The sequence below is a fragment of the Morchella sextelata genome (genome assembly GCF_020137385.1).
Source record: "Morchella sextelata strain SCLS chromosome Unknown scls_6, whole genome shotgun sequence".
NCBI lineage: Eukaryota > Fungi > Ascomycota > Pezizomycetes > Pezizales > Morchellaceae > Morchella > Morchella sextelata.
The window spans coordinates 1,415,116-1,428,927 of record NW_025408621.1 but is presented as its reverse complement, the minus strand read 5'-3'; the positions used below and the strand labels follow the sequence as shown (position 1 = coordinate 1,428,927).

The 13,812-nt window shown below is 47.5% G+C and overlaps 2 protein-coding genes across 2 annotated transcripts; one reads left to right on the top strand and one right to left on the bottom strand.

Annotated features, from left to right (window-relative positions):
• Positions 1 to 3,648: 3,648 nt before the first annotated feature.
• H6S33_011497 (uncharacterized protein) lies at positions 3,649 to 6,676 on the top strand (the record flags this gene model as incomplete). Its single annotated transcript, XM_044842865.1, has 6 exons — positions 3,649 to 4,159; positions 4,299 to 4,627; positions 4,730 to 4,986; positions 5,077 to 5,434; positions 5,576 to 6,449; positions 6,531 to 6,676. 6 exons carry the CDS (start codon positions 3,649 to 3,651, stop codon positions 6,674 to 6,676), a joined length of 2,475 nt encoding a protein of 824 aa, XP_044696265.1.
• A 3,204-nt stretch (positions 6,677 to 9,880) lies between these two features.
• H6S33_011496 (uncharacterized protein) lies at positions 9,881 to 12,882 on the bottom strand (the record flags this gene model as incomplete). Its single annotated transcript, XM_044842864.1, has 9 exons — positions 9,881 to 10,384; positions 10,517 to 10,911; positions 11,043 to 11,190; positions 11,325 to 11,910; positions 12,045 to 12,170; positions 12,248 to 12,393; positions 12,513 to 12,578; positions 12,718 to 12,790; positions 12,872 to 12,882. 9 exons carry the CDS (start codon positions 12,880 to 12,882, stop codon positions 9,881 to 9,883), a joined length of 2,055 nt encoding a protein of 684 aa, XP_044696264.1.
• Positions 12,883 to 13,812: the final 930 nt, after the last annotated feature.

Sequence of the window (13,812 nt, the reverse complement as noted above, 5' to 3'; positions counted from 1 at the left end):
TGCCCAGACAACCCCCGACCCCAGCTCAGTGCAGAATCCAAGCCTCCGGCACGGCACCTGCCACGGAATCCGGAAGGTATTTTCGAGTGATATTCAATGAGTGAGTGAAATTTGATTATTGCGAAGCTCGCTTGGGCCAATCTTATCTGCCTTCTCCGTCCACGTGTTTTGCCGAGAGACAATTGATTGAGTATTGGTAGGGTTCCTGCATGAGAGTCGAGATGTAAAGAGTAGGTACCTATATGTACTTACGCTATCTGTACTGTGTATTTGCGCACAGTCATGGCGTATCCCCTTTTGAATGATCGAGTGCGTCTACTATTTCTCCATGGGGAATTATTCCTCCATGGGGATATATTCGAAATTAGAATTTAGCCCGTTCGAGTAGATGCGTGAGGGGCTGTGTGCGGTGCCCTGGAGTGTCATCTACCGCCTTGATAAGCATTTTATATTGACCAATATAGCAAAAGGGATTTTACCGACGTATTTTTTTTGCGTTGGCTATTAGAGTGCTAGTATGTTTGACCTCGAACCAAACACCGATATATCTGAGACCTTTCTCGTCAAAACCGCTGCTCGAGGAACTCTAATTGAGTTGAAGATGCGGTATATGCCGCTTAAATCTAGCTCAAGCGCAGATATTATTTTTTCCGTGTGACTGCATACGTTTTTTTGCCGCGGAGTGGGTGTCTCCGATAGATTCTGTGGAAGTACTTTCTCAAAGTGGATGTATTCAAGAACGTTGTCTATGGTATTACTCGTTATGAAAAAACGAGTATTGCGGTAGTAGTCTCAATATACATCAGTGTAGTCCGTGACATGCTTGCCTATCATGCCCGCGGCCCGCCTCCACCGTTCCTGGATATATATGCTGCCCCTTTAAATCAATTTAGTAAAGTGGTTGTTTCTTTATTCCTTTGGCACAACTTTCAATCATAAGAATTCATTGACAAGAATCGGGGGGTAAAAGCCCGATTCAGTGATTTGGAATTGACATGGCAGCATGAGGCCCGGTAGATTCACCAGTGATCACTCGAGAGCCGCGTATCGATCTACTTCCACGTTTTTCTCGCGTGCTCCCCTTAACTATGGTATCAGCTTCTTCCTGCAGGTGGTCGGTTGCGATTCATGGGCTGGGCGGAGTCTGTGGTTCATTTATGTTGTGGATCATGGGAACTTCCCTGGAGAACGGGTGAGCACTAACCAATGAACCAATGAGGAAAGGTAATGAGGCTCAACCAGCGATACCTGAAACCCCTTCGTTCGAACTAGCTTATGCGGATATTTTTGTATTGGGGTTTTCCTGCTGATGGAATCTAGGCAGGTACCTGCTCGCTATGACGGGGTATCTGTTGTTTGGGATGGTAAAGATCTGTGGTTTGTAGATAGAAGTAGGGGGAGAACGTTCTGGACAACCTGGACAACCTGGATGAACTGTAGGAAACAGGTTAGTGCATGTAGTGTAACATCCCCGTAATCCGTACTCGCCAAACAACCACTCACAATCACTCATGACTTCTGACTGTGCGATTCGGATGCTCGTACTGCCTAAATGCCCCGTTTGAATGAAGATTAGTGGTGTTTCTGCTGCTGTTATCTTTGCTGTCTTGACTGGTCTTGATTTGAGGTATATTTTCTAGAAAATGGGTTCTGCAGATCGCATTACCGGCACCGACAAATCTCGGAGTGTTCTGGTGTCTTTATGTCTTTATGACCGAAAACAGCCGATGAGCTCGAGGGGACTTAACTCTCGCTGTTCGGCGATTGATAGTTTTGTGCCGTAAATCCACACCAACCACGTGTGCCACATTCTGGTGGGGGAGCCTCTGGTCTCAGCTGGCACATCCATCCGTCATGGGCATTAATTATGTACCTACCTCCTCTAACTAACCTCTAATTCAGTCTCGGGGTCCTATACTCAATACATATCCCAGAACAGCAGTCTCTCATCAATGGCTTTTTTATTGATTCCTTCTGAGACATATCGGGATCGGAAAAGCCGATTTCCTTCCCGAAAATCCTTCCCCGAATCTCTTGGATGAAAGACTCCAAGAGTGGCCAAGCAATTGAGGAGGTTGAAAGCTGGCTGTTGCACATCGAATGATCATTTCCCACCATTTTTTCCTTTTCCCTTTCCTGTCCTGTCCAGGCTGTCCTATTTACCACGCGTCATTAACCTCATGCTCATGCAATGCAGAGTGCACTGCGCTGTGGAAGGATGGTCCCTGCAAGATGTGATTTTTTTTATCACTCCCGACTTCCTCTCTCCCATATCATATTTTTCGATAATTAATTTTTGATTCAGTTCTTCTATTCTTCCTTCATCTTCCGGAGATATTGATAACCGAAGGGATGTGGTACACCTCTTTAGATGGATTTGCAGGCCGTAAAGGCCCGAGTATCATGGGCAGGGGAAGATGAGAAGGGTGAGCATTCACATAAGTCGCCGCGGAACGAAGTGTTTGGAATAGGCCCCATCGAAACAAGGTACCCGCAGGTATTGAGATACCGTATGCCGTCTTTCTGTGTACAACACTGTAGGGTTTGGTTAGTAGGTACATGTAACTAAGTTACTTGCACACTACGGAGATAAACGCCACCTGGGACCCTGGGCCGCTGGACTCCTTTTTCAAAAGTGTCGAGGCAAAGTAACCTCCCTGCCAGTACTGTACTGTACTGTATTCTACGTACCTACAGATGGACATGTCAGTAAGGAAATGGAGGGACCTTACATACTGGCATGTAGGTATACTTTGTATAACATTACTTTAAACTCAACTCTTTCTCATTTGAACACCAGTGCTACAGAAGAAGGAGTTATCAAGCTTCCCCGCCTTTCTAAACGGTCGGTTTTGCTAGTTGAGGATTGGCGCACTATCGTTCTACAGGGAATAGTCATGTATATCCTGGGATCACCCTGGTTTGAATCCTGGCCATTCCTGGCTATTCTTGCTGACGACACCCCATTGACAGGAGCAATCGCTCTTGCCCTTCTATCCACAGACTTACCTATTCTCACCTCCCAAGAAAGGTCCCGCCGCTATTCGACCCTCGATCACTACGCACACCGGTAATAGCAAGTACCACACATGATACAAACAGGTAGAGTGTTCTCGATTTTCACTCACAGTGACTGGCCACTGCCACCACCAAGACACCAAGTTCTCCCGCTAACAGCTATTGGTCCACAGGAATTTTGCCCCTTGAGAGCTTCGCCTGATCACAGTAAAAGTCCACTATACTAGAGCCTTGTTAGTTGGTTCGCTCGTTTCTCCCCACACTGCCCCAGGTTGCCAGGTATCATCCTCGTCTTCTCCGCATTTCCAGGCTTTACCTACACATCCATCTATCTTTCTTGATGCACCTGACTTCATTTGAGAAAGAGACGACAACACCGCCAACAAGATCAAGAAGAGGAGGAGGAAACTTCCAGGTACAACACCAGCAGCAGCAGGAACGACCACGATATTAGAGGCGCCGGAGAAATAAACAGTCCCGAGGGAAAGGATTTACTTTGACTTTACTATCCCATTAACACCACACAACGGTCGATCATTTAACCGCATCCCTTTCCATTGAAAAATCCTTCACCCATCCCCACACACACCCAATTTTCCTTATCGACATCAACACAAGAAATCCGCAAAGATGCCTGGGATACTTCCAATGAAGCTCATCAAATGCGGTAGCAGTCAAACACGTATTGCACAAGCCTGTGACCGCTGCCGTTCAAAGAAGATACGTTGCGATGGGATCCGACCCTGTTGCTCCCAATGTGCGAATGTCGGGTTTGAGTGCAAGACATCAGACAAACTATCGAGACGCGCATTCCCGAGGGGATATACCGAGTCACTGGAGGAGCGAGTGCGGAGTTTGGAACAGGAGACGAGGGAGTTGAAGGACTTGTTGGACTCGAAGGATGAGCAACTGGATATGCTCTCACGGATACATTCATTCTCACCATATTCACCACCTGCAAGTGCGGCATCAGGAGTATCACATCGTAATAGAGGTTCGCCGGCTAGTGCGAGGAGCGAGTCGGCGGATGTAATTGTGGAGGATTCTTTTGTGGCCCACGAGAATCCTACTTTAGTGGCGGGCGATGAAGACGCTACAGGTGGGTTCTACGTGGGCTCTTCCAGCGGAAGATCTTTTATTGGTACGTCTATTCATTTCATCCAGTCTTTTTTACTTGTTCGTTTTTTTTGGCCTCCGTTTCCTGGGGAATTTTTTGATATGTCTACCCCACATTTTTGAATATGTCATCAAAAACTCTAACATCCATTTCCCCGCAAAAGATCTGTTCAAACGGAAATTACAGGACAGCTGTGCCGATTTTCGGAGTGATACATTTTTCCGGGGTCAAACTCTCGTGAAACCATCAGCAGACGCACCTCTGAACCGACAACCGAATAGCATCAAAGCGCCCCCACGGCTTCTGTCGGACCATCTTCTCGTCTCTTATTTCCAAGAGTATCATCCCCTCTTTCCCGTCCTACATCGCCCGACTTTCTTGGCCTCGTATGAGATTCTGGTTTCCGGAGACGGGTCAACAGCCACCTCATTGCCGAACCATGCCATTGCCCAACTCTTTTTAGTTTTCGCTATTGCCTTGCAGCAAAGTGAGGTATGTAGGGTGTCTTTGCCAAGCCCCAGTATCTTCAACTATTTCTCGCCTATCTTTCTGTTTTTATATATTTTCGTTCATCAATACTGACCATAATAATAGCCAAGGAATGGTGTTGAAGATCAAGTCAATGCCCAATGGCAGCAAGCCCTTGACGCTATCCTTCTAGACAGCACAACAGAGACCCTGCAATGTCTTGTTTTAGCCCAACTTTATTGCATTTCGAAAGGAGACTATGCACGCCTATTACAATATAAATCACTCGCTGTAGGCATCGTTCTCCGATTAGGGCTTAACCAGTCTCAAAAGAAGTTCTCCCTTGGCGCTTTGGGCGGCGAAATGCGAAAAAGAATGTTTTGGTGTGTCTACTGTCTAGACAGGTAACGTAGCCTAACCCTGCATTATTTTTTCTCGTGACTTAAATCATTGAATCTCATTTCCCTTTTCAGTTTTTCCGCGGCTATGCTCGGCCTACCTAAGCTTTTGAACGAAGGCGATGTAGATACCGAGTATCCATCAGATATCGATGACGAGTATGTCTCTGAGAAAGGGTTTCTGCCTACTCTGCCGGGGGATTCGACGAAAATATCTAGTGCGCTTGCGTTGTTCAGGAGTAGTCGTATACTAGCGAGGGTACTGGATGCCGTTTATCCGACTGGCGGGTTGAAGGAGTTGACTTATACCAAACTCAAAGAGTTGGAAGATGAACTTGATGCATGGAAATCGGGACTGGCTCCGCATTTGAGGTTGGAATTTGTGAATGGAACACCGGCGACAAATGTCGTGCATAGTCGCAGTCCATTATTGGTATGTCGTCAATTAACTTTTTGAAGAATGATTATCAGATGAATTGCCCGATCCGGCCTGGATTATTAGGCAACTTATAAGTATAAGAAATGATTGACTGACTGGAATTTTTTTATTTTTATTTTCATTTTTATTTTTTAGGTTTTGTCATATCATTACATCCGCGTGTTGATTCACAAACCTGTTGTCGGCTCTACTCTCCAGCAGAAATCAAATGCGTCTTTGCATGCCATCCGAGAGTCGAGTAAATGCATCGTCCAGATTGTGCAACTTCTCACCGAGCGGAAACTTGGGTTTTCTTTCTGCGTCAACAAGGCTAAAATACTTGTGCTGGCTGGATTTATCCTTCTTTACAGTTCTGCAGAATGTCCGCAAGACAGTCCACTCGCAAAGGAGAATCAAAAATTGATTATCGGCATGCTAAAAGAGTTGGAAAACTGCTCCCCAACCTTATACACAGAGCTCAAGCCGATTGCCGCATCAATTGTGAAACTTGAAACTCATACCCCACGAAGACCATCGGTTTCACCTTTATCGTTCCGCCACGATAAACCCAGAGAATCCTCTGTCTCACCACAATCCAGCCCGACAGAGCATCTCTCAGTACGCCGAAGATTCTCATCCATCCTTCCTGGAATGGATGGCCGAAAACATAAGACTCCAGGCGCGATGCGCCGAGCGAGCACAAGTGCACAGGACGTGTCCAGCAACATGCCATATGGGCACCGGTTAACGTCGGCATCCCTTACCGATCTGTTACCCCGAAACCGGTACTCGGCTGCACCGTCGGCAAGCCCGTTTGACATGTCATATAATATGGAAAACATGTGGAGCAACGTAGATGCGGCAAATGGCAGCACCAGCTCGCTACCGCAGACCTCATCATCGGGCCGGGTCTCAATGTCAACCAATGATTGGGAGCGGCTACTGGCGACAATGGATGCTACCCATGCGGCTCACATATATGGTGATGGCGGCGGCGATATGATCCCGGCTGGCAATATGGACCACACAGGTACCCGTCCGGTTGATCAGCATTGGAGTCTGAACGGCTCAGCAACAAGAGAGTACTCACATAACAGCAATGTCGCTCCAGCCCCGCCCAGCACATCGAGCTTCTCGACGCTGAGTGAGGAGGGGTTTCAGAGTGATGATGGCTGTGGGTATCCGGAAAGCGAGGACCTTGGTGACTTTCTGGGGCCGTTGATGTCGACGGGTGGAGGAGGGGAATGGCCCATGTGATGTGATGTATGGTGTTTTTTTCTTCGTTTCCTTATTTCTTTTTTTGTCTTGGTCTTGGTTTCTTTTATTTTTTATTGTTTTGCTTATTGTTTTGCTTTTTTGGAAAGAGGATTTAAAAAAAACGGTATGTATGTTGAGGCTGGTTGGTTGCGGTTTTATTTCATGTAAAACCTGGCATATCGTGATCATATTTTTTGTCGGTAGTTTTTTAAACCCCTTTATTTTAAACGCCTTGCTTTATTATGCGTGCATGGGCCTGGCTAGCTGTTTTGTCTCGTGCGTTTCTTTTATATTTTGGCTTCCAGCTTCTGTTCTAAGTAATATAATTACTTTTTTTCTCTTCCTCATCCATATATCAATTTTATTTTACTCTTGCCTCGTATACCTACCTATCTCTGTGGTTATCTTGCTGCGTACGTTTGCTCTGTTATTGGGTTTGCTGTTCAAGTTGTTTCAGTTTGTCTTTCAAGCCTGAGGGCCGCCTGGATGGATGAGCGCTTCCTATCAAGCTATATCCATCATCCTATACCTCCCTTCCCTCCTCGTTAGTTTGACTCTATCCTACTCGCCGTTCAGCTCATTCCCCCCTCCGTCTTTCCGTCTCCTGCTTGCTTGCAGGCTCAATGTCAAGAGATGAGGTCAGCCAGCCCGCCAGTAGGCATATATCGGATGGTGGAGGGTGCTTCTAGGGGTACAGGTTTAGCTTTTGTTGTCGTACCATATACATATATCGAATGAACCTCTAGCGCCTATGTAGCAAATAGAGGCGGTGGGTGGGAGGGCGCATGTATCTCATGATGATATCGATTTGTTTCTGTTTCTGTTTCTGTTTCTGTTTTGTTTCTGTCTCTGTGTCTATCGTCTTGTGTTGGTTCTGTTGGAATTGTATGAGTATGTAGTCAGAGTTGGTTATCATGAAGTTATATTACTTGACCCTGTGCAGCTGTGGGAAAGTCAATTGGGAGTTAATTGATTGATAGTGAGGTCTGAGTGAGGTACGACACTCCTATATTGCCGGTGCGATGTGAGGGAGGTCTAAGAGAGATAGAGAAAGACAGAGCAATAGAGACAGAAGGAGGGGTGTCAGTCCGTTTATTCACGGCACAGTACTCATAAAATCTCACTCACCTAGTTCTGGCTGAGTCCCCATGATGACGACGGTGCACCGCAACCACAACCACAAACCACGACAACCACGACAACCACGGCCACCCGATCATTCATCACAACCACACTCCTCGACTTTCTTTTCTCGTGGTCTCCGGTTTTAAGTTTCTTTTTTCTCTCTCGTTTTTTTCTTCTTTCCGTTCGTTCGTTCAACGTTTTGTTTTGGACCAGCCCTAACTATCACTGACACCTCCCTCCCCTTCCCCCCAAAAAGAATTCTCCGATGGGAGGTTACACATCATTCCCCCAAAACTAAATCAAACCAATTGGCCCAATGTAATCCAATCCAATCACTAGTTCCCATTGGAAAAAAAAAAAAAAAAAAAAGTGAAAAATGAAAAGCTGTACCATCACGTATGTATTTCATTCAAGGTTTAGTTTATTTTTTTCGGGGCGTTCGAATCGGTTTCATAGGCCATTCCACACGTCAACGTCAACATGTCAAAAGACGCACGCAAGCAAGAACGCTCACACGCTCACACGCTCACACATACATATACGTGATCACAAGGGGTGTTTTTCGCTTTTTTTCTTTTTTTCTTTTTTTCGTTTTTGTTTTTTGAGCTCCTCTTAGCTTGGTAGGTAGCGAGCTATCTAACTAAGGGGAGGAATTAATTGATAACCCGGGTAGTGCTGAAGATAATGTGAGGAAAGTGAGGAAAGTGAGTATCTCGATAGAAGAGAGTATTTCGACTCAAGTGACCACACCTCACCTACATAACCTCCATACCACAAAACCAAAAAAAGGAAAAAGCTAAGTGACCCTCTGCGGGTCAGCAACCTAGGTAATAAGTACATGTACCTACATCTTACTACTCTATTCCAGAGTAGAGTACATAATGTACATGTATGTACACAACCTACTCTACTACCTCTACACCTACCATCAAGCAGGTAGCCTCTCAGCACACACACATCCAGTACCCGGCACTTTCCCCTCCCCCCTCCATAGCATCATAAAAAAAATAAAAAAGAGCAATGCACCCTGCACTTTTCACACTGCGTCCCCACGTTTCCAGAGCCACCGGCGGCGGGTAGTGGGGAGGGTGGTCCCGAAGATTTGCTATCGAGGAGGGAATCTTGGGTGTAGCGTGAGATAGATGTGATGTGGTGCGGGAGTTCCCTTCCCTTGGTGTGTGTACGTATATGTACTCTACTTCTATGTACAGCGATGGGGAAAATTATTGTAGAAACAGGGGTCTAAAAACAGGGTTTAGGTGGCTGCCCTGGCCAATAGGACTCTTACCATACTTCTACAATAATTTTCCCCATCGCTGTATATCCATACCTTATCTATATGCTACTCCGGGTACTATACTGGTGAAGACAAAAACGTGGGTGGTGTGCATGGCATGACATGGGGATCGCGATGAAGGTGGACGAATGGGTTGTGGGAGGGAAGGAGGTGAGGTGAGGACTGCAATTGGGGGGATGTTTAATTGTGGGCGGGCTGGTTGTACTGGATGTATGTATGTAGAGTACTGCGGTGTAGTTAGGTATTGGATGTACTGTGCTGTACTCTACTCTACTGTACTGCCTTCGTTGGGACGGACCTGTGATTGCGGGAAAGCATTACTATTATTGCATGTACTGTTGTGTGGGATGTTGCTTGATATGCAGGTCGCTGTATGCAAAGTACCTACTCAGCAGCACAGTAGAGTACAGACGACAACCCCCAACCACAACCTCAACCACAACAACCACAACAACCGCCGCCCGCACACAGCGACTGCCGCTACTTAGCAATGGAAGTGACCGCTGCTACCACAATTCCGGAAATAACCCAGCAGGCCAGAACGAGAGATGGAGACAGAGACATACAACGGGTTCCCAGGCTAGTATCAAGACATCAATAGGTAATAGTTCTCAGGTCAGGTCAAGTCAGGTCGGGTCAGAGCAGGTCACCACAAGAAACGAGATATAAAAACAAGAATAAAAAGGAATAAATTTAACGCAGGCGGGTATATCAACCCCCAAATAACAAATTTTATCAAGTGCCGGGACGCACTTCTCTCCCTCACCGCACACCAATTACTCTCACGCCCGTGACCTCCCCAGCAGCCTCCCGCACAACTGCTCATCCAGCACGCCGTCACCGTTCCCTAACCTATCCACCGCCTTGATCAAGTCATAGTTGATGCTTTGGCTCACGACGCTATCACCCCTATAGTCGGGATGGGCGCGAACAAACTCCCTGATCCACGCGGCACCCGTCTGCAGCTCCCCGCTTGCGCGCTTCGAGACCAAGCTCAAATATCCAGCCAGCTCGCAGCGGGTCACAACGTCGACGTTGACCGTGTCGAGGTAGTTCTCGATCAAGGGGATCAGCCCCACAAACTCATTGGTCTTGCTGCCGTTCATGATCTCGTCGATTGTCATGAGGCAGTACTCCCTCTCGACAGGACCGGGGGAGGCGGGGCGTGAAGGTGCTGGGGTGCCCCCGTTGGTGGGCTTGCGCGGTGGGAAAAGGTTCTTGCGGAACCAGAACTTTTCGGTCAGGACTGCACCGCGGCGGTGTGCCGTTGCCATGTTCTCATCGACCTGGTGGTGGACCCAGGGTCAGCTGGGGACACAAGATGAGAAAATACTAAATCTGACCAACATAGTAACCAAGCACATGTGTGCTGGCCCTAGCTACGTGTGGCAGAAAAGAAAGCTACTACTAAGACTAACCTTGGATATCGGAATATAGAAGTTCAATCCGTAAGACAAGATCGCCCTCGTGAGGAGTACGATGAATATAGCGAATGCAGCATTCTCATTGTCAGTCAATTGGATCTCCATACTACGGAACTCTACCCTCCAGCCAATATTTCCACCCGGTGGAGGAGGCTTAAACCGCATATGTTGCCAATTCGTCGATTGGAGGTTCTTAAACCCTCCCACGTAAGGAGGCATGGTCAGCAATTGCTTCTCACGGTTTGACACTATCATGCTCTCCCGGGTTGTTCTCACCTCAAAATGGTCCGCCTTACCCTCTGGAGACTCATCTAAGGTCTCCTGGAAGATAACCAACGGGTCCCGGATGAACAAGTGGGAAAAATGAGCTGCCAGGTTCTCGTCCATACCTGTAGTTTGAAGAAAAAAAGTAAAAAGTCAGTCACGCGTCATCCCGATAATATGATAATTATGATAATTATATAATTATGATAAAATCGATAAAAATTAAAGATGGAAGGGTGGGGGGGGCCAATCAGACCATCATCCATAAGTGTCTTTTTAATGTCCTTGTCGATTACAAGATCCGTATCATTGTACTCTGGCCTAAAACGGGGATCCTGCGAGATGTACGCCGATACCGAATCGTATCTTGATTTTGGTATCACGAAACGGTTATTCTTGAGCGGCTGCAATTTCCGTATCAGCATCTTACATCCACCACGAGATACATTCTGCCAACAATTGAATCATTTCAAGGGGGGGGGGGGGGTATTGTGTGGTAATGATTAGAAGGAAGGGAAAAAGGGGGGAGGCGGTTGACCTTCAATCCCTTTTCTTCATCGGTACGATCGTCCGCAGCTTGGGAGATGACATTCCACCTCACATCCACATCTGCCAAAAAGCCCTTAAAAATCGGGGTAGCCGCCGTCAGGGCCAACATTATCGGACCCAATGGGCATAACTGATCATACAGCATTCTCGCCTCGACGATATTCTTCGCCTGCAGCGTGATCTGCAGGCAGCAGCAGCCCATCCCAAAACCCATAGCGTCCATATAGATGTGACCCTCCTGTGCCGCACCATTCCGCACGTCGTCGTCCTCGGGAAATAGGTGTCGATCGTAGTCTATTGTGGGGTCACGGAACGGTCGGGGCGTCTTTTCGTCGTAGAAGACGGGCATATTGATGGCCACCTTCTTGCCGCGCCGTGACCGCATGTTGGCCGACAGCGTGGGGAAGCGGATGTGCGGGTTGATCACAACGTCGGAGAGGAACTGACTCCGTGACCTTGACCCATCTGCGACTACCGGCGGATGAGTAAACACGTCCTTTGCGCCTAGCAGCGGGAAGTTTGGCAGCGTGATGACCGCCTCGTTTTTGGCCATGTGCTGCTTTGCAATGACTCTCCTGCAAAGGCAAAAAGTAAATATAAAAAAACCGGTTTTGGCCCCCCATGCTCAATAGCATAGCAGTAGAGTGTGAGTGTTCTCTAGCTAGTGGCCAAAAACGGAGCCAACTAACGAAAGGCAAAGACGACGCACCTGCGCTTCATGTCTTTCTCCACAGACAGCAAATCTTTCCAGGTCAGGTTGAATGGCGCACCAGGGGTCGATTCGATCTGGAAACGCCCGTATTCGGGGTGGAAAGTTGGCATGGGCCCACAGACGCTGCATAGAAAAAGCTTATTAGACATTTTCTCTCCCTAATTATAATGAGACTGTAACTGCAACTAGCAGGTACTGACTCTTCTGGTTTACTGATCTCTGGAACACCGCCCCCTGCCTTTCTCAATTTCTCGTCATTGGCAAGCTCCTCGAGAATTTCGGCTTGCCGAAGCGAAAGAAGAGCATGCTTTTTCTCCTCGTCATAGGAGACAACAAGATACTCAAGCTAAAGCAGTACAGTTCATTGTTGTTAGCAAACCGCAAGTACGTAGTAGTAGAGGTAGTAGTGGGACATATAAGAAGCTCTCATATAGCCCACTCCTCTTCCCGTAAGAATCGACGTACCTCATCTCCCCACAGCAACACATCCCTCTCGTTCCCTCTATAATTTTTCCAAATCTCCAGCAATTGCTACACCAGAACCAACAATGATCCGTCAGCAAACCCTCATCCACAAAAAAAAAAAAAAAAAAAAAAGATCCAACTAAAAATAAATAAAGAAACCACCCCCTGCATAAGTGCGTAGGGCCGGCTGTGACATCTCGCATACCTGTATCCCGAGCTTCCGGACCTCATCGGCGTGGTGCTTTGCATCCTCCCATTCCAGCGGGGTTCCAAGAGCTCTAATTGGGGAGGGAGGGGTGGCTTAATCAGCAGAGCTCCTTCTTTCCCCAGGGCGGCGGCGGGGTAAATAAGACACATACAGTAGACCCATTTACTTGTGAGGGGGGGGGGGGGGGGGGGTGGAGGAAGCGGGCACGGCGATGTGTGTGCGGCAGCGGCTAGCAGGCAGATTGATTTGCAAGTGATTGATTGGGGACTGGCAGCAGTAACAATTCGAATTTGCGTGCAGCCGTGGTGGGTTGGGTTTTGGGTGGTAGTGGGTGGTAATGATGCGACGTTGAGGGCTTGCAATTGCTTACACTATCTATTCGCGGCGGACGCGGGGTTAATTGATTTGCAAGCCGACCCCGGGATTAAGGAAAGGAATTTTTTCTTCCTTTCAGGACCCTTGATGCTGCGCTGCTTATCGGCGATAAGATTTGCGGCTGCACTAACACTAAAAGCTATTTATTTATCGGTTTCAAACGCCCGTGTTCCCTTTGGAACAGGTACAGATGCAATAATCGTATGTGGAGTAATGGAGTGTAGGTACTCTATGTATGTATATGTGCCTAGACCTAGAAAGTGGTGATGTACCTGGTCAATGAGGATTTAGACAAGCTCTCCCGATCCCGCCATCATAGATCAAATCAAAAACCCAATCAACTAATCCCTGGAGCAGGCTGCAGTTCCCGAGGATTACTAACTTGGCTATTGGAATTACGACCAGTGAGGTCCGTCCTGGGTGCCCGATCACAATACCCACAGCAAGCAGCAGCAGACAGACAGACAGACGGAGGTTTGAGACACGGACAAACGAAACGCAGGTCTCGGGGAGGGTGAAGAGCTAGCTGTGGGACCGGAGAGAGAGAGGGAGACTGTGTGTGGAGGTGGTGTACGGCGGAGAATGGAAATAGGTACATAGAGTACATCCACCCACCATGCAGGTTTGTAAATACATTCCCCTCCCAAAATAAAATAAAAAGTCCTATTTATGTGCTCTATGTATGTACATACAGCAGGAAAATGCGGGGCGGGGAAG